Source organism: Lepidochelys kempii, chromosome 3 (assembly GCF_965140265.1).
Source record: "Lepidochelys kempii isolate rLepKem1 chromosome 3, rLepKem1.hap2, whole genome shotgun sequence".
Lineage (NCBI taxonomy): Eukaryota > Metazoa > Chordata > Testudines > Cheloniidae > Lepidochelys > Lepidochelys kempii.
The window spans coordinates 12578618-12606458 of record NC_133258.1 but is presented as its reverse complement, the minus strand read 5'-3'; the positions used below and the strand labels follow the sequence as shown (position 1 = coordinate 12606458).

At 40.1% G+C, this 27841-nt stretch overlaps 1 protein-coding gene across 12 annotated transcripts in view; it reads left to right on the top strand.

Moving 5' to 3' along the window:
• The window catches only part of TFAP2B (transcription factor AP-2 beta), a 219507-nt gene that overhangs the window by 9784 nt on the left and 181882 nt on the right, over positions 1-27841 (top strand). For 5 of the 12 annotated variants that reach the window (XM_073335731.1, XM_073335733.1, XM_073335730.1 and 2 more), the window contains exons 4-9: positions 144-204; positions 7939-8158; positions 10747-10865; positions 13807-13948; positions 16641-16900; positions 18048-18110. In XM_073335731.1, the coding sequence (XP_073191832.1) occupies positions 144-204; positions 7939-8158; positions 10747-10865; positions 13807-13948; positions 16641-16900; positions 18048-18088 (843 nt within the window). In that variant the 3' untranslated portion in view covers positions 18089-18110. The other 7 variants (XM_073335725.1, XM_073335734.1, XM_073335735.1 and 4 more) reach the window with 4 other exon arrangements.

The following is a 27841-nucleotide window of genomic DNA, read 5'->3' as shown; positions in this document are numbered from 1 at the left end:
ACAATAATATTAATAAACCTTTCTTCCCCCAGTGAATTAATATAAATGGAAATAACCGAAACTCCAGTTTGGAATGACATGATTTATGTACGCCATTCTTTAATATCCAGTCAATTTGAATAGTGATGTTTTTATATTCACAGTCAGTTGAAGATGCCAATAACAGCGGTATGAACTTATTGGACCAGTCTGTCATTAAAAAAGGTATGGATTATTCCAACAAGCTTGACCAACTTATACTGTGTAGCAATGCCTTCCTGATATAATTTTACTTTGAGGCAATTAGTTTACCCGGAAAACAAACACGCATGGGAGATAGATAGAGGAGCTAAAAGGAACGAGTATTTTCTTGTCTAGGAGTTAGATAATTACATTTTATCTTAAATATTTATTTTAATTGTTGCCAACTGATTTAAAATAAGTAACCAGCCAACAAGTTTTGAATTTGCCAACAATTCCTATTTTGATATTGGTGTAAACATGGCACCACATACTATAAAATAGTTTTCACAGATATACCTTAACTTTTCACCTCTGGTAGTTCTTGATCTGCACTGTGTAACTCTTAAGAATTGTCTGATTCCATGTGTGGCTTTTATGCGTTTTCTAATCGTGCCAAATGTGTTGGGCGGGGGGGGGGGGGGGGAGGGAAGAAACACATGCTTATGGAAATACAACCTTCCCCTCCAACATGCCCATTTGAAAAACCATTCTGCATATGCATACATGATTTAGTGTAACTGCAGAATCACCCCATACTGGTAAAGGGAATGTGATATTAACAAATGTTTGTAGTCTCTGGTACAGCTGTAAGCAAAATAATTAACTAATTAAACTAATTAAATGTAATTACAATAACTCATTTTGGGCGTGTTGCAGCTGCTTAATTTTTTTACATTTCTCTGACAGTCACTTGAAGATGCAAGGCTATTAGTATGGGTTATGCTGATAGACATTAAACAGCTCTCACACTGCACATTTAGGGAGAGCTATCTTTAATTATCCAAGGAATTTCTATTTCTAGATTCAGTTTTAAATACTAGAGCTGACGCTTAGCAATGCTGGCCCTTATGTTTACTAGCAACAGCACTTATCTTCAGTGGTTTATTCTTCATCTAATACACATGAAACCGATACTTTAATAGGGATGAGGTTCTAGAATATTAAGAAAAGAACGTGAGAGTGTTGATGGAATACGAATTCAAGGCAGGGTGAGGGTATTTCAATCGTTTGTTTCCTTAAAAAATGTAATTATGTCAATTCGAGCAATCAGAACTTTGGAGACGGGTGGATGAAAACCTGAAGCTCTTTTGGCAACATAATTTATGATTGGTGGTGGAAGAACGTAGGGTTTTGTGGGAAACAGTGAATTGTCTTGCTCTGAGAAAAAGAACTGCTCTGAGCTTTCCAGTTCACATGGATTATCAGCCTGTGGGTTTAGGTGTGTAACGTATCGGTTTGCAAATGTATGCGCTCGCTATATCTATCTGTCTTTTTCTCTCTCGCTCGCTCCTACGCAATGTTTTCTCTTGGGTCTTCTCGATTAATTGGTGGTTGATTTGTGGCTGAGAGCCTTCTTTTCAACGTTGATCTGCCTTCGTGTTTTCGTTGCCTCATAAGCACATTTTGTATTTTGTTCTGTGCAGAACACTGTCATGTATTGTATGTGACCCCTTCCTCAAAACAGGTTTTTGTTTTTGTTTTTTTCAAATGAAAAGGGTAGCAGGAACATTTGGTGTCAACACACAGTGATTGTAGCTGTAAAGGCAGTCAGTGTCAAGCAGTTAAGCACGTCTAATGATACTTACAATTATATTATATATATATATATATAGAGAGAGAGAGAGAGATCAGAAGATGCTGATAATTCTAGTGTGTATGTGAACGTGTGCACACATCTGAACCCACAGGTGTATGCTTAACCTTAGTCTATATCAGAAGACACTTAGCGTGATAACATCTCTATTTAAAAGTATAAATACACACTTTTAAAATCATATCAGTAAAAAGATACCGACATTTTCTCGGAAAGAAGGCATAGGGGTGTTATTTTTCCCCCCTTAGAATTAATGCTGTGCTTTATTGAACTTTTAGTGTAATTTTGAGAGTTAAGTTTTTCTTTGAACACTGGTAGAGGAGAAGAGACACATGGGGCCATATCTGTGGCTGACGATATTGGATCAGACTGATAGAAGGTGCAAAATGGAAAGCGTTCGGTGTGAGTTTTGCTGTGGTCCAACACTTTGCAGCCTTTACATAGGAATGTACTTTGAAATAAGAATAAGTTATCAAAGACCCGCAGATCATTCTTGCTGGCAGGTGATAGATAGATTTTCTTCTTGACTATTACCAGTAAAGTACACTTGATGACAAATGGAACCTGGACAGGAGGAAGGTTGAAGGATTTGCCTGTTTCCAAAGAGGTTACTTTACTGTTTAAAACATTCTCATAAAAATTAAGTGTCACGGATAGGATATAGAACTAAATTATTAACACAAATATCTCATCCATCCTCTCGGATATAAGTGCCTACATTTTTATGATCTTTGAGTGTCATGGAGGTAACGATGGTCATCTATCTATCTACCTACAGCTTTAGAAAGCTTGCCTAAAATTTGAAGAAAGCCTTGTAAAAATAATATAATCATCATCGTCTTGAACTGTTCAATTTATCATCCGTGTTGATCCCACACAATAGATTACACACACACACACACACACACACACACACACACACTCCTGTTATGTTTGCTATCTGGGCTTACTTGACATTTCTGAAGTAATTTAGTTAAGAGGAAATGAGTTGTTCCCAGTAGAGAGAGCAAACGAGTGGAGTGAAGGTAGCCAGCGTGATAAATGGCTCTTTCATTTGGAGATCTCCAGAGCTCGTTTAAGGCTAATTTTCTGTATTAGCCCCCTTTGAGCTGTTAATGCAATAGGCAGGGACCGTGGCCCCTCGTCTCTTAGCTGCCCCATTAGAGAGCGCATTAAGCTGCCAAGCCCTACTCTACTGTGGGGGTGATGGTAGCGGTGGCGAAATAATGAAAGGTGCTTTTTAAACTCTCCTAATCTAAACTGGCAGAGGGTGGCTAATACGATTTGAAGGGGTCTGGTCAATGAGCAATCAATAAAGTAATAATGAGAAGGACGCGGTACATTAACAGTCTAAAAATCCAACGAGACATTAAAAAATCATTCTTAACTCTTAGTTCCATTAAGATTGGCGTGGCGGAAAGGAAAGGGAGGAAGCCTAGATAAATGACTATGATGATGATCATCAAGAGTATTAATATTAGATTTATCTCAGTTTTAAGGAGTGATCCGCTACATATTGTTTGGGTTTATCCTCACTTTCACTGTCACCCAGGTTCCTGCTGAAATCAAGGGGAGGTTTTCGGTGTGTAAAGAAGGCTGTGGCAGGTCCCCTTGTCAGCAGCTCAGTTGTAATTTGTTTGGCACAATCTATGACAAAATAAGTTGCCCTCTTTCAAAATCTCGCGTGGCCGGAGTCCAAAGTTCAATGTTTGTGACTTTGGGGGCATAGTCGGTGACCTTAAAAGTATCCTGATGTGTTTACTTTAAACTATTTCTATAAATGTTCTGCGTGTATACACACACACACACACGCACCAAACGCTATTTTAAACTGAATGTTAACATAGTGCAAAGACGCTCTAAGCGCCCCCCCCCCCCAAGAATCACACAAAAGGAGCCTTTTAACCCTTTAAAAAAGTGACTCCCTCAATAAAAAGAAAAGGAGGACTTGTGGCACCTTAGAAACTAACCGATTTATTTGAGCATAAGCTTTCCTGAGCTACAGCTCACTTCAAACAGGATAAGATCCCCCCCCCCCCCCCCCGCTTCCTGAAGTGGCCAGCAATAAATGATTAACTAAAAACCAGGATATCTGGTTACAGCTTTTTAGGTGATCGAGTTGTTGAATCTGTGGAAATGTAACATACAGAATTTGCCTAGGTTTATTTATTTATTTTTGGTTCTTTTCCTGGAACACCAACTGTCTTTTATTATCGCGTTTACTTTAATGGGAAACAATTTCGGGGTAATAGATTTCACTGTGAAATTAACTCCTAGCTTCAGATGCAAGGAGCGGTGGTGGAGTCGAACTCTTGCAATCGGCTCGTGAATACACGATAGATAGATAGATTGCTTGGTTTATAAACAAGGATCGAGTCTCAGTGTAAGGGGGTAGAATATATATTATCGGGTTTCTAAGTTTACCTACAACGCCAAACCAAATCACCCGCTACCGAACCATTGACTGTTATGCTGGACATAAGCCTTTCTAACGAAGGCTAGTTCCCAATCCAGTTAATACTTAGAGATCTGTAGACAAAATGTTAATATTATACTAGTATTTGTTGCCCAGTGTAGATGATTAAAGACCAGTATTTCTTTAAACCATGTTTTTGTCTTTGTCTTGCAATATAAATGACGGTGCTGGAACAATGTTGAATACTTAAACCCCATTTATTAATTTAATCCGTATGTGTGGGTGTGTGGGTGAAATGCTGCTTTCGCATTGCCACGCAAGTTGTGTAGAGCAACCCAACAGAGAAATGTAAAAAGACTAAGCCTTAATGTATGCACAGAAAATAGTAAACATGTAAAGAACTGAAAGCTTCACGCTGAGTTTTGCCATGCTCCATTTCCTTACCATTTCCTGCTGTCGTTTTAAAGCGTTCTCACTCATCTAGAGATTCCGTTTGCAGGAACAGTATGCTCATAATTACTAACAAATCAAGCGGCTACTGTTGCTCTCTCGGTTTATTGATAAGCTGAAGAGAAATGGAAGGGGAAATGACAATGGGGCCTAAAGAACCAGGAGAATCACTTTTTTTTCCCCCAAAGATGGAGGAGTCCAGGGGAGGTTTTGAGGGACAATGGGAAAGGAGACACACGCAAAAGAGTTTGGGAGAAAACTATTTTGTGAAAGTGACAAGAAGATCAGCATCAATTGGACAAAGCAAAACATGCAAGAAGTAGTCAGAAACTTGTTTGTGCATGTGTTGTGTCCTTCTCTGGACAATTATTATGACGCATAAAAGCAGATTTGGAAAACACATAGACGTAGGTAAAAATACGCCAGGGAATAAAGTGGATAATTGTTTAAATAAATGCATTAGCAGTCGTTTTACACATAAAACCTAAAATCTCAACCTTATATTATCTCTGGTAATAGTTCTAATATAGTTGTAAGGATAGAGATAGATAATTAATCCATTCCATGGCAAACTCACTTTTTTAGAAGTGGTAGGTAATTTTAAAAAGATAGAGTATAGATTGGACTACATATCTCTGAAGCTATGAAATTGCAATAGATATGCTCTCACAGGCTTGTAGGACCCCTAAATGTGTTTAGAATTATTATATTCAAGTGATCTTGATGTATACCTAGTCCCTTTTGTACAGTTATTGTAAAGAACAGTAGCAGAAGTTTGCAAAGCATAGCAGGAAAGAGGACTAACTTGCTTATCAAAATAAATTTGCACGAAAAAAATATAGGGAACATGTTAAAACCATATTGCAAAGGTTAACTAATGTAATAAATGCTCCAAAAAGGGCAAAGCAAATTGGGCGAGATATATTTAAACATATCATGTGTTCAGCTGTCTCTGTTGTGAGTTTAGACGAAGATCAAATTTTCTTAGGACTGTTGTCTCTTGTTTAATTTCTCAGTTCACTGGACAGTGACCTGATAAACTAGTCACTAAATATAGGTACTGGAAAGGTGTAGCAAAACCTTTGTGTGTGTTTGTTGGCGTGGAGAAAATTGTAAAGTGAAATGATTTCAGTTGTTAGTGGTCCTTTAAAGGATTAGTTATTTCAAAGCATGTGTATGTTCATTTATTTTCAAAAGAACTCGATTTTGTCTTGATGGGGGCACTTGAGTGACTCTGCAAAACATCTTACTGAAAAATGGAGCGCAAAGGGGAGGGGAGCGGAGCGGGTTTTTGTTTTTAAAACATATACCCCTAAAGCATCCAAAACCAAAGGATCTGACTGATCTGTGGAGTCAATGACAACATTCCTATTAATAGCAATGGAAAAACCACATCGGGCTTCTGTCCCTCTTTTACAACTGTTTTTGTGCCAATTTCAAGTTGTGACGGGCTAGAGTTGAGAAGCTGGAAACGTCCTTTCGAAGATGTATACATTGTCTTATTCAGAATAATACGAAACGGGAATCCGTTTCAGTTTCTGATCCCCTACCCCCGCCCCAGTAAAGCCACTCAAAATAACTTGTTTACATCCGAGACCATATACAGTCTATTTGAGGCAATATGTATATATGAAATCTACATGCGTTTGGCGTTTTCGCTGTTATAGAGCTTTTATTGTGAGAACCCGGCCTGGCGGTAGGAAATAATTTATAATAACAGCGAAACCCTGTTTTGTCTCTTGCATACATTGAGGCCATACAATTGGTAGTTGCCCATGTGTTAGCATTTGTTAAGGTATTAGGATCTCCTATCTTATTGTTCAGCAGCCCCAGAGGACTTAAATATCCCCCCAACTCCAATGGGTTGATTCTCCAGACACGTTGCAAATAAATAGGGTTTTATGATTTAACTGACACGTATTAGAAGTACCTAAATAGCTGGCGTATTTGTGTAGGAGAACCTATTACTTGCAAAATTGGTTTTGCAATTGATTGCCTGGCAATGCGATATTGCAAAGGAGAATCTGCTGTACAGGGGTGTGTAATCAATTAGTCTTCTCTGTAAAATATGCCCCCTAGACTACCACCAGCAAAGCTAGAGTTTAGGAACACACGTTCTATGCGGAAATGAGGCTGCAGTGATTCCAAAAGGAAGCAGCAGTAGCAGCTGTCAGCTCTTATTAACTCCTGCATAAAACATACCTTAAGTACGGTTTGTTATCAATTACTTGCAGAAATGAAACAACGGGGCAAATGCAGCGACGCTGTCTATAAATTAAAGCGATTGGTTGATTGAGTGGAGCACCTGCTGTAAATCATAACAGTTGCACACAATTATGAACAAGCTCTTGAAGTTGCTTGGTAAACAAAATTCGTATCAGGAGGGGATTGCTTTCATTTTTAGTTTAGCAAAATAGGTGTTTGTTATAAGAATTAGAATAAGTCCTTCGGTTTTCCCTAAAGCCATCTTCTTTGTTTTTCAAAGGAATTAACTACTTTTTCTGGTACTAGTGAGGGGGCAAACTTTTTTTAAAAAAAATCCCCTGATGTATTTATGTTGCTGTAATCAGACCAGTTTTATTTAGAAACTGAATCGTCCCACTTTTTTTTCTGTTTGTTACATAACATGCTAAACAATCCGATAGACTATTTTCTAATGCACCTTTTTAGGGGGAAAATAATTGTGCTAATTACGTTGCAAAAGCCTGTCTTAATAAAAGCCCCAAACAGTAATAAAGTAATCCTTTCCTTGCTGCATTCTGTAGTTCCGATTCTCACTTAAACCAGTAACTCCTTTGACTTCATTAGATGTATTCCTACTTGTTATCATTGTTACTAATAGAAGTGTCAGGAAGAGGAGTATTAATATTCTTGTAATCCAGCAATGTGCCAGGAACTGTCCATTACACAAGAAGATATGCCTGCATCACAGGGCTTACAAACAAATAATTTAGGGAGAAATGCACTTAAAATACATTTATAATATACATAGGTTTTTTTTTAAATTGTCAAACCAATATACATCAGCTGTACTCCACTGCACCTCTACCTATCCATTATCACCCATCCAGGTCAATTTCCTGTAGACTCAAGGCAAGGGTGACTCTTATTGGTGTAGCTACTAGGGAATTCTGGGCCTATGAATTCACTTTTCTTCAGCTATGCTATGGATGTCAGACTAGCCAGTCTGGTCAGTTTGTACTCTTATGTGTGGTCATGTTCTATACCTCCACTCACCCCTTCTTTCTCTCCCCAGTTCCAGTTCCTCCAAAATCTGTTACTTCTCTGATGATGAATAAAGATGGCTTCCTGGGTGGAATGTCAGTCAATACGGGAGAGGTGTTTTGCTCAGTACCTGGCCGCTTGTCCTTGCTCAGTTCCACTTCAAAGTATAAAGTAACTGTGGGAGAAGTTCAAAGACGCCTCTCGCCCCCAGAGTGTCTGAATGCATCCCTCCTAGGAGGAGTACTTAGAAGGTAAGGCCTTGCAGCAAATGTGGGTATTTACGTAGACACATACATAGACTAAGGATTTTGTCGAAGGCCTATACTACGGTAAAGGCATTTGCAAATATGTGGTGTTCTTATTTTGTAGTTGTGTGTGTAGAACTTAAGGCAAGGCAAAAATAAGCAGCAACATAAAACCATGGAAATTAATGCATAAAGTTATGTTAGTGTACAAGACAGTGAGAAGGCAGCTCACAGTAAGGTCAATAAGGGATCTCTCTCTCTCACACATACACTTTCTTCCCATCTCTCTCTCTCTCTCTCTCAAATACATATATTCATCTACCCAAACATACATTTTAGAGGAAGGCTTCTATTTAAATAAAAGGTCTTCCCTATGAATAGAGGAGTATAGATAAGAAAGCTCAGCTATTATGATTTTTGCCTGTAAAAGAAGCAGAGATTTAAAACAAAGAAACACTATTTTATTTATTTATTATTTATTTATTTAAGTTAGGAAGTTTTAAGAGGTTTACAAATCCTTGCCAGTTAAATATCAGAAACAAAGCGTTCATTACAAAAGCTAGCTTTTGTTTAAAGAGACGTTATGCAAGAATATAGTCATCAGATATTCCTATTTAAAAGGATGTTACTATATTACAGAGTGAGCATCATTACACCTACAATATGTCCTTTCTTGTGAGTTTATTGATTTAGTGACATCTTTGTATCCACATACTTAAGGGACCAGACATGTCTATTAAATGCTAATATTTTAAAAAATGGACCCATGTGTGATGGGTTTTTTTTTCCGGTGAATGTACTTTGTCTGATATTGACCAAAAGGCCACCAAATATCTAAGTATCTATTTGTTCTCTATCTAATTTGCTGGTACATAATTGGCGTGTTAATTTTTCCATAACAACAGCCTCCCATAGTTTTTGAACCATTCCTCTAAGGTTGGACTATTTTTCTTTTTCTAAAGAGAAGCTACCAATAGTCCAGCATCTACCAGCAGATGAGATTATTAATTCTTCATTTACTTTTGTGTGTGACTATTTCCACTGGGCAGCCCTTGAAGGACTACCAAAGGATTATTTGGTGATAAATATCCAACAATTTGTGATATTTAGTTACAGGTTTTATCCCAATACTTTCTAATGACTGGACATATCCACCATATATGCATAAAATCTCCACTTTAACCACAATTTCTCCAATATTTATCCCCATTTTACATACATATACACGATAGATAGATAGATATGTTCTTTAAGGTACTGCTTCAATGCTACCTCACACCAGTCAGATTAATGTTAATACACACACACATATGTGTATTAAAATTTACCTGACTGGTGTGAGGTAGCACTGAAACAGTACCTTAAAGAACATTTCTTTTATTGTAATAGATACTGAGGTTGCTGATCCTCCTTCCCATAGCAAATCCCATTCCTCTGTGGTAATTTTCTGCCCAAGTCCTTCTCCCAGAGTGTCATATGTGGACATATTGTTAGGAAAGAAGAAGCCAGATTATTTTACTTACAGATGAGAATCTGCCTGTGCATTGTAATAGAAAGTGGAGCAAAGAGAACATCTGCAAGAGAGATTTCAAATAGAAAATATAACTAGCAAGGTTAAACACATGCACCATTATTGAGCCTCATTGATTTCTGGAGAAGACCCAGGACCCAAACAGTGGTCTATGCTGACTTCACTTTGTAGCTTGAGTCTACATTTTAGAGAAGCTTTTGGTTAAATATCTATATTTCAGACCATGTGAAATATAGATGGCTGCTCTCTTGCAACCTTGCCATTGGTTCCTATCTACTTTGTCACAAAATACTGAGATACCAGAATCTAGGTAGAGAGACATTCTCAACAGGATTTGACTTCCTTTCATATTCCTTGTATACAGTTAAAAAAGCTGTTAGCGATAAAAGATCTGGGGTGAAATCCTGGCGTGCTGAAGTCAATGGGAAAACTGCCATTGACTTCAATGGAGCCAGTATTTCACCCCCGGATTTAAAACCATCTGTACAAAACTATACCTGGCCCTAACAATAACTCGGCATTTCCCATGTATATTACAGCCTTCCTTTTAATGTCCCTATCAATAATCTGCTATATATATTCCATTAGGTACTCTTATCACTAATTATTCATGTTCCCTATATAATAGTTCAACATTTCCTGTATAATATCTATGGAATTCTTCCTTAAGTGTTCTTATCGATTTCCCGTATGTCCTCCATGCTTCCTCTAGGTACGCCCTATCAGTTCATCCAATATTCCTGTCTTTCCACCTAGATATACAATCTTATCCTAATACGCCTTCGTCTTATACTGTAGGAACCAATTTGGTTTCTTCCCTAACAGCAGCTTATACAGAACTTATTTCATTCTATTAATTTGTTTTCTATAAGCTAAAGCGGGAGGGGGAACCTAGTCAAATTAAGCAAACCTCAGCAATCTGTACCAGCAAGCACGCACACAATATGCTAACCTCAAGTTAAAACCCCTTCAAGCTCCAGTGGTCTTTAGATTGCACAGTCTAAAAGTTTGTTTCAGGGACATTCCGAGGTTAATCAGAATGTTAATTTCTTTGCAATTCCAGAGCCAAATCGAAAAATGGGGGGAGATCGTTGAGAGAGAGGCTAGAAAAAATCGGTTTGAATTTACCAGCCGGCAGGCGTAAGGCCGCAAATGTCACTTTACTCACCTCCCTGGTGGAAGGTAAGCGGTGAATTTGCACGCTCTCTTCGCGCTGTTGGTTGCTCCGAACTCTTTTCGGTTTGGGAGTTTGACATTTTGCAAAGTTTCATGGATTAAGTGGAAATCGTTGCAGCGGTGGCATTAAGATCTGTTTAACATGCATAATAGTGGGTGAAATTAAGACTTTAAGGACCCCATTTAAGTCACGCTGAAGTCACTGATCAAACTCCCATTAACTCCAATGGGTGTCTTGAATTCAGGTTTGCCTCAGTGAGATCTGCAGAATCGAACTTTCTCTGCTGTTATCCAAGTATTCCCATTCCCTTCCCTGAATAATGGTCTAGCCTGTGCTGGATCCAGGACTTTAGCTAATTCATTACTTCCAACCTTAATTATGACAGATGCACATTACAATACGGCCATTGAACGAAAATAATAAAGAACTTTTTTTTTTATTTCAGCAAAGGAAAGAAGTTATTACAAATTAACAGTTATAAGTACAGTTTACCTGAGGGTGAAAGTTTAACAAAGAAACAAACGAGCCCTTTCTTTAAGAAGAAAGGGGAGGGTAAAAGAAAGAAACAAAAGGGGGGGGGAGAAATACTTAAGTTATACCTCCTCTTAAATGAACAAACGCTATCCCGTACTTGACGTGAAATGTGGAATCCACAGACTCTCGTTTGTTTTTTTAGGAAATACTATATTTATTCTGAGGCAAATTGGTTCTTCAGAAATTATAACTAACAATTATGTGGATATAACTATGAATTATATGGAGTACTTGTGGCACCTTAGAGACTAACCAATTTATTAGAGCATGAGCTTTCCTGAGCTACAGCTCACTTCATCAGAAAGCTTATGCTCTAATAAATTGGTTAGTCTCTAAGGTGCCACAAGTCCTCCTTTTCTTTTTGCGAATACAGACTAACACGGCTGTTACTCTGAAACCTATGAATTATATGTATGTATAATATACATACACAAAGAGGCGATTAACATTCAATGTGTACAATAACACACTATGCCGTATCTCCTATGCATGTGCAGATAGACTTGTACTGTATATTAACTTACAATCTTCTGATTTAATTATAAATGCAATACATAATTACACACTCATATGTGAAATCAAAATCAAGACATTCGTTCTAGTTATAAGTATTGTTTCCATTTTGATGATATAGTGTGTGTATGTGTGTGTATATATATATATATAAATCATAGTACATTACATGAAAACGCCTATCAAATTATGAATGCATAGTTAGACACTATATATAAACATTTACAGTGTAAGAAAATACATTCATAGTCTGATTTGCATATTCGTATGTATTAATTAATAGGTAGTTTCAAACACACACCCAAGCACACCCCATACCTATATCTATGCAGTGTGTGTGTAAAACTATACATTCACACGAATAGCAAAATCAGAACATCTTAAAAGTTGACAAATAGCACAAAGGTATGTGGAGTTCTCTCTCTCTCTCTATAGAACTCCACATACATTATAAATATAATATAAAACTATACAATGTTTATCTCATTATATGTTACTGACCTCTGATTTACTTAAAAATCAACAATTTACCTTCAAGATTTCCCTTCTCATATAGGAGGTTGCATCTGCTCTAGATTTATCTTGTTTTCTGACAATAGGATTTTTTTTTCTTGTTAAATTATGTTTCCTATAGCATAAATGTTTCACTCATCTCCGGCCAGGATTAACAAAAAGCAGTGAGGATGGGGTGTCTGCACATAATTTAGTGTGTGTGTGCGCGGGCGGGGGGTGATGGTGGGGGAAATAACCGTCAGTTGAAATCCTTGCATTTGGCGGGCAGTGTGATTGATCTTTTTGGTGTTTATTGAGAAGGGTTGTGTTTTTTGTTTTGTTTTTTACATGACGATTTAAAGTAAGTCCTGATCGTTAAAAATAATGTGGTACTAGAATTATTAGACATAGCTGGTTTGCGTGTTAGAAATCTTCCTCGTGGTCCTGCAGGCGGTGCTTTAAAGAGTTTTAATGCTTTATTCTAGAGGGGTTGAGCTGTAATCTGATGGGATCCCCCTAGAGTCTGTTCTCCCCCCCCCCCCTTTCTTCAGCTACTGTGTCTTCTTCTTGTGGTAGAAAGTACATCAGTAGGAGTTTGATGACATGAACCTCTGGAGGGTAGAAACCTGAAACCAGGCAGGCAGAGGAAATGCCAATTAGAATTATAGTTAGAATAATTATTATTTTTCATATGAAAGGTCCCCGTTCATTGGGATTTTTTTTTTTTTTTTTGGGTAGGGTGCGGGTAGAATGGGTAGCTTCTGTTGCATTGTGATCAGATCTATGCAAAACTGCACTTTCCATTGGATACAATGCACTTGGCTGCTTTGTTTTCCAGATGTGGCTATAATAATGTATAATATAAACACACCACACACGACATGATATTCTGTGGTAGAGCTTTTGGGCCACTTTTCTGGTATATGAAAATACAAACCTATTCTGCCCATTTAAAGGCCGGGTCCATTTACCTATCAGGACGTCTCTTTTTTGTTTTCGCACCCTGGAAAGTCGAGTTGATCTAGGTATGGAGAACACACTTTCTCTCTGCGCGTGGGACTAGAACCGCTACCAGTGTAAATCGCCAAACTCAACTGAAGTCAATAGAGCTAAGACCATATATGCCATGCGAAGACTCCTTCAACCAAAAACTAGGGATGTGCTCTGCTGAAAGAGACTGACCCAAGAATAATGGGCCCATGGGACGGTCTTGGTCATTGAATTCAGTTGGGGTTGCGCCTCCCCGATGCCAGATTGAGCGGATCTTTTCAAAGTGTGCCCAGCACCTCCGGCAATAGCGTGTTTCAGGTTATTCCAGCGGGCTCCGTTGAACCGCTTTCTGGTCAGCCTCCTCACTAACCCACCCTGCTGGCCTGTGATGACCAAAGGCGGCCCTTCTCTCTGCAGGGGAAGCCGTTCACTTAGCTCGGGATTTTGGATACATCTGTGAAACGGAGTTTCCAGCCAAAGCTGTTTCCGAGTACCTGAACCGACAGCACACGGACCCCAGCGACCTCCACTCCAGGAAGAACATGCTGCTGGCTACCAAGTGAGTAGGAGCGGTGTCCCCCCCACCCCCCAGCCCGCTTTGCTTTCAGGGCTTTGACATTCACTCTCCTCCGCGCGGCCCCCGCTCGCTGGCGCTCTGCGGAGCACCCCCGCGGAGCTTCCTCGGACAGGCTTTGCTCTGATCGCCCTCTCTCGAGTTCGTCTCCCTCGCTGCCCCCGGTCCTGGTGTGTGGGGGGAAGAGGCTGTGCTCTGTGGGTGTTCCTGGCCCTGGGTCTGACTGTATGGACCCGTAACGCTACGTGTCCGTCTGTGCCTATCGTTGTGCTGTGCCCGCGGCTCTGGAGCTGTGTGCGCATGAAACACGCACGGTGGCTCGACTCTTTCTGTCGGTGTGAGCGTGCACGTGTCCCCAGGTTTGTGTATCTTTCTTCCCCCCCCCTTGCTCCTCCTTCACCTCTTTGGAGTCTCCGTGTTTCTTTCTTTCCTTGTGTATGAGTTTGCAGCTCCCTCTCTTTCCTCTTGTTTGTTTTCGGGTGTGCGTTCCTCTCTCTCTCTATTTGTGTATTTCATGCCTCTCTCTCTGTTTGTGTATTTCATGCCTCTCTCTCTGTGTAGGAGTGGCTGGGCCTTGCCTCCACTCCCACTGAAGTCCAAGGAAAAACTCACCTTGACTTCAAGAGCGAGCCGCCTTATCCATCAAATACCCCGACCAAATAATTTGTAATCTCCCCTCCCCAAAATGTGCACCGTTCATCACCTGTAGACTTAAGAAATGTGCAGCTGCAGGGGGGGGACCTTGTAAATCTGCCAGTAGATCTGGCTCTCTGGGTCTTTTGCAGGAGCTTTTCTAGTTCGCTTGATTTACTCCTGTCGTTGGCTCTCGGGCCATATGGTTTGGTGTTTCAAGGCCAGCTCAGGTTTTCGGTGGTGAGCTCTGGGTGTGGCCCCTGTGTTAACTCTCTCGCAGGCGAGACCCAAACTATTTAGTGCTCTAGGACGTCGCTTGCTCCGTTGACAGCGCAATTTAAAGAAATATATGGAGGGGTGGAAAATCGTTTACTCAAATTTGTCCAGATGTTTTTTTTAGACGTGATTGGAATTTGATTGCCCTTTTCCGCAGGGTCAAAAGATATTACTGTCCCAGAACTTTAACTGCTCGCAGACCCTGCCTTGCTCTTTGAAGCTTTGAAGGGTTTGACTCATTACCGTTTGCTCTGCAAACTCAAAGTTTCCTCTTTTGCACTTTCCTAGTGGATAAGACTTTTATCTTTCCCCACTCTCTGAACTCTTTAACCCATCGGGAATTTCAGAGGATCACAGACGAACTCTTCTCTCCTTCCTCAGTGTTGCTATTATTTGGGGGGGGGGGGATTATCATTTCCCCTCTGAGTTTCTATTTTGCCTGGGATGATGCACCTGTTTAATTGGGGGCCATGTGAGTGGGGCGAAGTATAGCCATAGGAAGCCACCCAATGAAAAGGGAAGGATTCAATTTTCATCCTCCGAGGTGGCAAACGAGCTGTTATGAAGATAAACAAGCACCAAAGGTCAACCCCCCCTCCCCCGTTTTTGAAGCGCTGCCCCCCAAAAGGTGTTTTTTTGTTCTATTCGGCCAGGCAAGAGCAGAGCAGCAACCAGTCACCGGTATCTATTTATCGCCCTGGGCAAAGGCTGTTGCGTAGGTCTTCACCTACCTTTTGCTGCCCCAGCAAAACTGTACCTGGCGGCTCGCTCTCCCTTGTTGCTCGTGGAGCGCGCGGGGCGGGGGCTCTGCAAATAGCGAGGCAGATTCCAGGAGTGGCACCGGATGCAGTGAGACCTGATTTTAAAAGGAACGAATCGGAGTCAGATGATCATGGGGATTCCCCCACCCCCCATGGTATTATATGAAATACCCCTACCCGGCACAGAATCTGTACAATGCTGCCCCTGTGCAAGACGGCCTGGAAGCATCTAGACTAGAGACTATGACAGAATGTGTGGACGTGACAGGCCAAGATTTTCAAAAGTGATGGGGGGGGGGTCTCAGGTTGGGGGTGATAGACTTGAGACACCCTAAAGGGGGCCTGGTGTCCAGAAGGTGAGTGTTCGGAACTCTCAGAAAACAGAGCCACACAAACTCTCTAGTCACTTTTGCAACTCTTGGCTTACATCATTGAACACTCCCCCCGCCCATGGGAAGAGTTCATTCAGGATTCATGGGAAGAGAAAGACCTGACTACATTTGGCATTCAGCAATCCTGCTTAGCAGTCATCCCAATGAGTCATTTACAGGCTATTGGTGGTACTGCATTCACATGAAGGCCAGGTAGTATTCATCTCTGAGAAAATAATAATAATAATAATAATTAATACCAGGATCAAGCTCTAGATAGAAAGAAAACTGGTATCTATCTACCTATCTATCTATCAGGTTTGAGTTCTGTATCCAACTTCAATACCAATTGTCTGTGGTGCTTTGTTTGAGTCTTTCATTGACTTCAGTAGGCTTTGGGCCAGGCCCTCAGCCTCCTTGCACTCTAGTTCATTTATGTGTAAAATGACTATAGTACATTTTCCTAGCATGTGTGTGGTTGGGGGAAGGTGGGATGAGAGGGGCAGCTGCCTGTCTTAACGCATGTCAGACACCTTGGAAGTCTCAGGCTGTGTACAAAGTGTTAATCAAAGTGAAGTGAAGTGACTCTGACTACTCTGGGCTCTCTCTCTTTCCTTCTCTTTGCTACCCTTGCAGGCAACTTTGTAAAGAATTCACAGATCTCTTGGCCCAGGACAGGACACCCATTGGCAACAGCAGGCCCAGCCCTATTTTGGAACCAGGCATTCAGAGCTGCTTGACTCACTTCAGCCTCATCACCCATGGCTTTGGGGCCCCAGCTATCTGTGCTGCCCTCACAGCCCTCCAAAACTACCTGACTGAAGCTCTCAAAGGCATGGACAAGATGTTCTTGAACAACAACACTGCTAACAGGCACACATCTGGGGAAGGACCAGGTAGTAAAACTGGAGACAAGGAAGAGAAACACAGAAAATGAAAAAAGGAGAAAAATAAATAAATAAAAAAAAGAGAGAGAGAATCTTTTAAAACAAAACAGTTTTAATTTTAGCTTTAAAAATATTGGATTGGGATTTGGAAGAATTATATTAGGTAGGACAAAATAATAATAAAAAGAAAGACAATAACTTAAGATCAGAGGCGCACAATGGAGCAAGAACAGTGGCTCAATGTCTCTTACACGGAACATTTGAAGACAACCACCAGGATTTTTCCACTTCTGTTCTCACCTTTTTTTAAAATGATTTTTTGAAGGGGCGGGGAATAAAATAATAATAATAAAAGGAAGAAATGAATAACTTATTGGAAGAAATCAGAGAAACACTTTGGTGTCCGTGCTTTGGTTCTTGTTTGGGCTCAGATGTACAGTCTATCTTATTTTTTAAATCAAACAATGTCCTGTGTCTACACTTGGGAAAACAAACAAACAAAAAATCTTCCAATAATATTATCTGGGACATTTCCACTCCTAGCATCACCACCCCTCACTCCCAACCCTGCCCTCATTTTATCTTGCTCCGGATCTATCTAGACTAGAAAAGGGGCTGGTTTGGGTAGCAAAGGCTACAATATGACTTGCTAATAGAATTGTAAATGTATTAAACTGTTTCTACATTAATTACAGTGTCTACATTAATTACAGTACATTGGGTGTTTCAAGTCATGTTAGCTCAGTCCAGTTAATTAACTCAATTTTGAAAAGGCACCCTCTTTTCCTGGTCTAGACAGACTCTCTGCTTAGATTACCAGCGTTTACAGCTAGATATGTATAATTTGGTATTTAGCATTGATGACAAAACTGCATTGGCTCTTAGGGTGCAAAATTTGAAAATAAGGTCCAGTAAGAGGTTAATGCTGTTTAAAACTCATAATCTTATATTTAAGGTATCCTAATTTCCTCTAAAGGGTTTATATTCCCAACAATGCTAATGTCTCTATATTTAATTTGTTCTAATAGTGTGGGTGTATTGAGAGAGATCTAGCAAAAAAAAAAAAATTTAAAAAAAGAAGTGCTAGTAACAAAAATTGAGTATGTAATTCCTTCTCAGGAGTATGCACTATTTTATTTTCTTCTGTTTCCCAAAGCTTTGCCCGCTTGGCTTATGAGCTTCTTCAAAGAGGACTAGAGCTCCCTACACAATATATCAGGTACAGAGAAAAATAATCCACAATTCTAATACTTTTTGTCTTCTTAAATCAAAGCCAGTGGTTTCAGAATTCTGCAGGTGTCCTTCTTTAAAGAAGCTCAAAGGGAATAATTGAAAACAGATTAAAAATAACTGAAATCGAGATGTAATGTTGAGAAGAAGGATACCGTTTTGTCGAAGGGTTGTTGCAAACACTTGTTTGGGCATTAGTGTTTGATACACCGAGTGAAAGGAGTTGCTAAATGCAATGGTGTGGGTGCCTGCTAGGGGAGGGGTGGGATTTCAGGCGAATGCCCTAAATGACTATCTCACTCTATTTCTCTCTAGAAAGTTATTAAGATGTTTCTTTTTTCAGAGTAGCAGCCGTGTTAGTCTGTATCTGCAAAAAGAACAGGAGGACTTGTGGCACCTTAGAGACTAACCAATTTATTTGAGCATCAGCTTTCCTGAGCTACATGTATCCTATGAAGTGAGCTGTAGCTCAGGAAAGCTGATGCTCAAATAAATTGGTTAGTCTCTAAGGTGCCACAAGTCCTCCTTTTCTTTAAGATGTTTCTGTGACTCTTGTTTTAGAACAAATTCAGCAGGAGGAAAAAATAACACCGATGTTGTGGGTTTTTTGTTTTTTTTTGTTTTGCAGTAATTGGGTGCATTACGTGATGGTTTATGACTAATATACATTTTAAAGACATGCCCTTCTATGGCATATATGGAAAATAATACCTATGCTTAAGGAGATGAATTTCAGCTTGGATTGTTCAGTCTTGGAGAATTGTATTTATTCGGTGGGGTAGAGAGATTAATGCATTAAGGAATCCTTTCACTGGGTGAAATCCTGGCTCCATTCAAATTAGTGGCAAAGCTCCCATTGACTTCAATGGGGCCAGGATTTCACCCTCTGTTTCAACTTGAGATCAGATGCTGAATTCATTGAGTCTCAGGCAGGTCTGAAATCCCAAAGAGACGAAGGTCAACCCTCTAGACGTGGTCTTTGTTTTCTAAATAACTGCAAGGGGGGAAATGAATTTCGTGTAAAACTATTGCCCCTTTCTCCATTTCCCCAACAACTATTTCTTAAAACAAATCAAAGACCACGCCTTTCGCTTCCCAGACCCATCCTCATTTGCTTGGCTACGAATACCAGACTTCGGAAATACTTACATTTGAGATCCTCTTTGGCTTTCCTACCCTTGCTACTGTTAATATAGAGGATTATCTTCAAGAGAAGAAATTTACCTTGCGTTTCAAACCAGCGACTTGAGCATGCATAAAACAAATCCCACTGACCTTAATTTACAGGATATCCCCATTCCAGCCAATGGGAATATTAACCCTGTAAAATTTAGCCTTAAATAAATCCTAATTTAAATCTCAGCCGACAAACATTATTATCCCCATTCTACAGAAGGGGTAAACGGAGGCTCAGAAAAGTTAAATGTCTTGTCCAAAGGCTCTCAGCAAATCAGAGACAGGATTAGAATCTAGGAGTTTCCAGCTATGGCTGAGAGGCAGAGGCAGGTCACTGCGATCTTTGGTTCTGATTGTTTACACAGCATCTGAACAGCTGGGGCCAAATCCTTCCTAGTAGTTCCCTTGATTTCACCTGTAAGAGAAGTCAGCGTGCTTTAGCCTATGGACATCATAATTCAGCCTCCTTACAAGACAGCCTCCTCGCCACTTCTGTGATGTGGGGGGAAACACTTGAGTGGAAATTAATCCCAATAATATTTCTTTCAAGGCATGTCTCTCTTTTCTGTCAGTTAGAGACAAGTGTGTTTCTGGAAACCAGTCACCAACTATTGCATGCAGCAGAAGCTGGTCTACGTAAAGAGCATTTGCAATGTGCCAGACAGGCATAGCTAAAAACTCTCCAACGCGCAGCAGCAGAAGTGGGTTTATTGAACACAAAAGGCGTTGTTGTACTGAACAAATGGCTACTATTGCTTAATATTTATGAAATGGCTCCCAGAAGCCCCAAACACCACCAGATCCCAATCTGCACAAATAGATATAAAGATATAAAGTTCCTGCCCCAAGGAGTCTACAGTTCAGCTTCTCTATCTTGTAGTATATCTGAAAAGTGTATGCCATTTGCAATTAATCTCGGAGCAGATACATTATAAACACACTATAAGAGCCCGATCTCGCTTTCGCTGAAATCAATGGTAAAACTCCCTTTGAGTTTGGTGGGAGCAGGCTCAGTCCCGTAAGATTTGATCCAAACCCACTGAAGGCAACAGGAGTTTAATTCAACAGATTTAAACATCTCGATGGGGTAGAAAGAGCCTGCAACAACCTGCTCTTTCTTTTCTCGGGCAAACAACCCATTGATTTCAATGGAATATTTCCCCGCCCCCTCATCCCAGTAATGAGAGAAAGCTCGTGGACATTTCTAAATTGCAAAAACATGGCATGGGTTTAAAACCTAATTGATTTCCCCATAATCTAATATTTGGCAACTGGTAGCAGGCGTCCATTACTGATTATTATAACTTTGTTGAACAATCTATCCCTCTAAACACATAATTCAGCCTCCTGCTCTCAAAATATCACGAAAGTATAACTTAATTGCAAGGCATTACCCAGTCTTTTTGCACTTCCCCAGACTAGGCACCTTTGACGTTTATCTGATAATTGAGTTATTAAAAGATTTGGTTTCCTCGGGATCATAAATCAATAAACAGGAGGAGTAACATGGCAGCTTTGCTTTTAACTCAAGGGCAACGTTTAAGGAGAGACCTTGAAAAGTTTGTTTTCAAACCAAACAGGTGGGTTACTGTAAATTTAATTTCACCCTTAAACAATTTGTTTAATATATATACATGTGTATCCCAGGTTGAGCAACTCAGCTCCTGTGCTGTCTGCAGCTTTTCTGATAAGCCACTTTGTTATTAACACGAGATAGAAAAGAATCCAGAGTCTAGTTTATGTCACATAGGTCATTTCTAGGGACCCCCTAAGGATGGGGAGAAAACCTGGATATTTAATTAATATTGGGCCATATCATGTCACCAAAAGTCTCTATTGAACCCAAAGCTGATAGCGCAATAGGGTCCATGACCAGAGATTAGTCAGGCAATTAAATGTACCTGTGTATCTATATAATTACCGTCTTGTAGCTTGAACAAGTTCTATAACAAATACCTTGAGCTTGTTTTTTTTTTTAGTTCTGAAGCCCTGAAATATGCCCACGAATTTGAAAACGACAGAGCTGTAAAGATTAAAAGTTACCCTGCTAATGTTTTCTGAAAAGCTTTTCTTAGATTCTTGTTTTGCACCATTTTAATCTTTTGTTAATTGGGGAAAAAAACAATTAGCTTACTTCGATCCAGTAATGCGCCTTTCGGGTCCTGAAGATCGCCAGAGCTACTGGAAAAGTAGTTTTCTGTTATCCAACAATATACCCCTTTTGACTTAAAGGAGACTAATTTTTTTTCTATTTCCTTATACCAATCTAAAAGAAAACATTTTAAAAAATACATTTTAGAAATATCTGACAGTACAAAAGAGCCTAAGTATATCTACGTGTTATAATAATAATAATAAAACCCACAAACAAAAATAGCTATAAAAATGAACATAAAAACTGAAAAAGTGGGAAGTGATACCACCACCCTTCTTATGCCAAAATTGATGCCTTTTTGGATCACCTTGAATAGTGAGAAATATCAGCTGAGCGACTCTTCCTAAAAAGAAATGCGGAGAGGCATTCAATGTTAAGTTTGTACATATTTATTTATGCTTAATTTAACGGGAATGTGTAAATATGGCGAGCAAGTAGTTTTGAGTTATTTATCTGTGAATCTATACCTCTGTGAATGGGTGGGGGGATTTAAAAACAAAAAAAGAAAAAAAGAAAAAAGAAAAAAAAGAAAGAAAAAAAACCCGCTTGACACTAGATAGTATCCTATCTGATTTTTTTTTCTGTTCTTTATAGACAAGCTGTTATGGTAATGGGTAGAAATTGGTTTCTTGTCCAGTGATGACCTGATTTACATAAATAATAAGAAGAATAAAAATTGTTGTGTTTTGTTGTATTTTCCTCTTCAGTTTTTTTGAATGTTGGTGCTGCTTCAGTTCTGCAGACGGATTTACTTATAACGCCAAGAAGTCTTTATTTTCCCAATCTGGGCTTTGGGAAAATTAGGATATGTCTCTACATTTAAAAAAAAATTACAATAAATATTGCTTCTCAGAAATGTTGGCATTTTATTTCTGTCTGATTCAGAGGTGTCTATAATTTTGACATCCTTTCCTCCTCTTTCTAAACAGACATAATAAACCTCATGCCATGTGAACGGGATCTTTTGTTTAATGTTGCCTGTACTAGCTAGATTAGTGATACATCTTCTCAGATCCAAGTAGGAGCTAGTAAAACAAAGTCCTCTGTATTATTATAACAGGAAACATTTTGTCCGAGATCCCCACTGCTGTATCACTGTCCCCATCCCAGTTATATGTGTGGGGATCGATGGATAGATATTTCTGCTCTATTTGTATGTTCAATGGATCAAGCTTGGTGTTGATATTTACAAGGTAGGATTAGCTTCACCCTCCTTTTGTATAACTGCAGCACTAGGAATGAGATCATAGCAAAAAGAATGCCCAAGCAGCCCTTTTTTTGTGTTGGAAGTGACACTTATAAGGAACATAGGGACAGATCCTGATTTCATTTGCACCAATATAAATCTGGAGTGACACTGGAATGACTCCGGATTTAAACTGAGGGTAAATGTTTTAAATGAGATCAGAACACTGTTCAATGCAAATTAGAAATGGGAAAACTACCAGTTTAGCCCCTGCCAATGCCATCAGCCTTTGTCCGGACCCTCCCCTCTTAGAACTAATATAGGCATGTGTTTAGACAAATATGGAACATTGAGGGTCCAAGAAATCTGGATAATTAGTGGCCTATTTGTGCCAGCTTAGACTGAATGCACATCCTAGCTGGTTTTATTTTCCTGTTAGTGAAAGGCAGGGGGATGTCAGGGGTTGGTTGGAAGGTTTTTTTGCTTTACATTTCTATAGAGCAACACAACCAACACAAATTCCCACCCATTTGACTCCACGAATAGAAATAATTTATTACACAAGATAAGAAAAAAAAACCCAAGTCTGTTTTATGAAGAAGAATTCTAGGCGCCGTTTGCAGCAGCCAGACGAGGGCTGGAGTCAATTGTGACCTACTTTCGCCTCTATGGGAAAGGCTCACCCGTATTATAAAAATGCGCACATAGCAAGTATTTTGAAGATCCATGTACAGTGGGTGAAGCAATATAGCCCCAAACTAAAGCTGGAAAGAAAACACAAGGGGAACAGCGAGTCTGAGAGTCTTAATCCTGGCAATTAACGCCACTGTAGGCGGGCCGGGACCCATCTACTGCTTGCAATGGTTAATAAAAACAACCACAAAATCTATTAAAAACCATCTAGAGGGTTTTCTCCAGCCCTGGACAGGAAGAGGATTAATGATTTTCCGTGGAATTGCTCAGATAAAGTTAGACACGTTTATTTCCAAAGCGTTTTCTATTGCCCATATGTTTTGCATGAAATATTCAAAACAGGGCTAGCAGGCCCACGGACTCCTACCGAAAGGTGGGGGGATGCGAGGGGAGAGGACCAGGAAGTTTCTCTGTTACCCTGCAACAATGACGTAACAAGTCTTTGGTTACGAGCCAGGATAACTCACCATCCCTTTGGCTTGATTCTACCTGCCGTTAAAACACCCTAACAGGGGGCTGGGAAGTTTCCCAGGATATCAATGACAGACGGGCGTTTGCACTGAAACGGCAGGATCGGGCTCTGTAACGTTGCTGTAATCGCAGTTTCATTAAGATTTATCATGATTAATTAATGAATTAGTTAGTTAAGTAAATTCGGGACGTGTTCTGGAAATGCAATAGCGCGAAGCAAAACAATCCTAGGGATCAGTCCTGCTCTCATCGCGCTTCTTCCAGGGGCTTCAATCCATCCGGATCAGGCCCCGGATATCTATCTATCTATCTATCTATCTATCTATCTATCCCTATAAACTAAGATTAAAAATACACACCACCACCATTAAAGTGTCGCTGTAAAACTTCCTACCACGCTGTTCTTTTATAATCTGCTCTCTCAGTCATGGCCGGGGAGGCCCTTTTCCTTTTTCTGTCTAGCCTCACTCTCTGTTCTAAACTCTTGCTAGCTCTATTTTCTATTACACAACTTCACATTGATTTATAGAGTCGTAAACATCAGTTTTGTCTTTCATACCTTTGGGGTGAACTCCTTTTTGGCCCACCTAAACAGAGTGCCCCACATTTATACCAGATCTCATAAATATCATCTCCGCTGTCCCTGTGATGAAAGTAGTCAAACGTCTGTCCAGCCTACAAATCTATTCATTGAACTCTCTCTCTCTGTCTCTCTCTCATTAACAGAGAGAGAGAGAGAGATGGATACATATGTGTAGAATTCAGGACATTTCAGACCACATTGTTTCAAATAAATACACTTTCTTTGTTGTTCCTCCTCCAAATTCTGCATTATACACATGCAAAATCACCCCATCAGAAACAAACAAGCGTCATGAAGAAGTAGAGAAGCAGTTTATTTTGCCCTTCCTTTTGAAACTCTTAGCTTCAGACTTCATTGTTAAAAGGGAAAGTGACTGCAAATATTGCTCTGCCATGTGCAGCAGAGTTTTCTTTATTTACATATGTACCCGAGGCAGAAGCTGCTAAATGTAATGCTGCACTAAGTAAATGATAACACTTCTGACGCCTTTCATGTCTTCAAATTTCATATGAAACACACACACACGATTATGGGCCTGTTCCAGCTCCCATTTGAACCAATGGCAAAGTTCCCTTTGATTTCGATGGGAGCAGGATGGTCCCTCTATTTGTCAATGTCATCTCTTGAGTGTCACATATAAAATCCTTCTGTTGATCATCAACTAAGGGTGACCATTTCTTAATACGATACGGGCTAAAAACGCAGTAGAAGGCACTCATTACAGAATGGACTTTGTAGTTGCCACTCAGTTTCTCTATAAAATGGCATTGGATGTCATTATTTTTGCTCCCCCAAATTCTCAGAGTGAAGCATTTCACACTTGCACTGATGCGTTTATATTCCCACCAAGAGAGATCAAATAGACACTGTCAACTATATCCATTAATTTAAAGAAGGGAATTACATTCTTTACAAGACTTGAAAAAGCAACCACGAAAAGTAAATTAAACAACGTCTTATCTGTGGTGTTGAGTGATGTATGCAGGTTTACCTTTGTTGCCTTCAAAGATAGCAATATGTCGAGTGCACGATTGGGAATCAATTCTGAACTATATTATAATATCATAATTTATTGCTATTATTCTTTATTACTGATATATTTTCAGATACAGGAGCAGACAAATGCCCAATATAAGGGGACACTTAATCTAGTGTCTGAGTGTTTTGATATTTCCTTATGAGTGTACATCAAAGTCAGGTATTCAGACTGACAAAGAGCATCAGTTACTTTCGCAGTTGTATTTGGAAGTATTGCCTCGGTTAAAATTATAGCATGAGTACAGTGTGTGTTTGTGTTTGTGTGTGCGTGTGTCGGGGGGAGGGGGTGTTTTACAGGAGGGAGTGCGAGTTTTACAGGAGCAAGGACTGTCGTTCCGGGTTCAAAATAGGCTAAAAGCAGAGAGCAACAATTAGGATGAGAATCGTCATTGATCTCGCTTTGACTCGGATGTTTCTGTTTGATTCCAGAGTTCGTTCTGTTTAGGTGGTGGGAAAGGAGCATGCCCAGCTGTGTATTAAAGATGGTAGAATAATGATACAATTATAATGGAAGTGGGGGAGGGAGGAGACAAATTGCCTGATAAAACAAAGCTAACTTTTAGCAAAGGGTGCCCGGCCCACGTCCTTCATGTAAATAGGCTGGTTTAACATCAGTTTACTATTTATAATTGGAACCATGTAAGTAAGAGGGAAAAAGAGAAATGCTCTAAAATGATTATTTATGTATTATAAACATTGACTTTTGATGATGCAATTTTTCAGACCATTTTTGGTGCATGATGTGCGTAGTCATAATAAACAGATTTTAAATTGCTTGTGACATTATCTAGCTAGCTAATGTGCATGTATATTTATATACGAACGTATATACTCAAACATATAAATGGAGGGAAACTCAGATTGGTCCAGCCAAATTAATTCACACCCCTTTGGTTATACAAAACCCAAGTATTCAAGTGAAGTCTGCAGGTTCTATCCCTTCACTGGTGTTTGTGGGCAGATGGAATGTGCCGCCCTCTCTTTTAAGTTTTGAAAGTTTGTTTAGCCCTTAACTTTCCGGGATACCCTCCCAGCGACATCAGACACCCTAAACGAAACAAGCACCGACCTCTAGGCTGTATGTTGTAAGCACCGCTCCTCTCTCCCCCCCGCCCCACCCCGCAGCCGCCCGTAGCGTGTGGAAATCAGGATTTGCTTCCAAAGTTTGGAGATTAGAAGAATAACAAAGGCTGGGGTCGGGTTGCTCGACCTCCCCTTCTGTTTGAAATATGTTCTAATGATTTCGGGGAAGTAACAGTCCCGATCTCTGCTAGGGCGTAATTCTAACGCCATTTATGTGTGATAAGGGGATGCTTTTTCTGTAGCAAGAGATAAGTAATGGTTCCGTGGGTCTGTGTATCTACGTGTATTATTGACCTGTGGGGAGTATTTTACTGCTACTTGTCTTTTCCAGAGCAGAAAATGAAGTCTAGAGAGTTATTTTCTCACTTCTGGGTTAGTCTCTTTCTTTCTGTTTATACCAAATAGGTGGCCACCTTCCATGCGTTTTGCTAGAGCCATTCTTAGTTTCCTTCATGTGCCCGCGGTCCTTGAACATCTATGGGATGCCATAATCTGCGGTACAATCTTTGAGCCAGGTGCTCTCCCACTCAGCTGGAAGCTGGGGGGTGGGGGGGGAAAGGCTATAACAGTGCTATTCAATAAGAGAGTTCTTGTCTACTGCAAACTCACATCTGTGTCACTGTACAGTACATCCCTTCAGTATTGCAGTTAGGGTTTGGGATTTTGTACCCAGCAACTTCAAACTGGAGGGGAGGGACAACGTATTCTGTGGCCATGGGGTGGGGTAGGTATTGCTATAGAAAACGTGTAGCCAATCAGTGAAACGTGTCCATTGGGCCCGATCCTACACCCAGTGCAGTGAATGCCAAAGCTGCCGCTGTCTCCAGTGATGGCCCTGTTTGGATACAGGGAATCGCCTTTTAGAGTGAAAGCCCCAAGGGATCTGCACACACTGCCATTGCGGGGGACAGGGCAGCTCTGCTTCTAGCAAAGTTGCTGTTTGAAACAAATGGGTTTGCTCTAAGGAGGCCTCTAATTTCCGCCCTCCCTCTGTATCTAGCTGTCTAGAATCACAGAATGTCAGGGTTGGAAGGAGGTCAGCTCGTCCAACCCCCTGCTCAAAGCAGGACCAGTCCCCAGCTAAATCAGGACCAATCCCCAACTAAATCAGTGTCATCTAGCTCCGGCTCTTTCCTACCCTTAGCCGTCTTTTTAAACTCTCCCACTGTTTGACGTTCAGAATCATATTTGCAAATCGCTCCTTATATACATTATTTAGCAAGGTGATAACTAGGTTGTCCTGCCCGCTTCCCTCCCCATTTCCCTTTCCATACCCCCCCACCCCCCGCATTCTGTCAAGCAATAGGCTGTAAAATAGTTACCCAGACCAGCAGA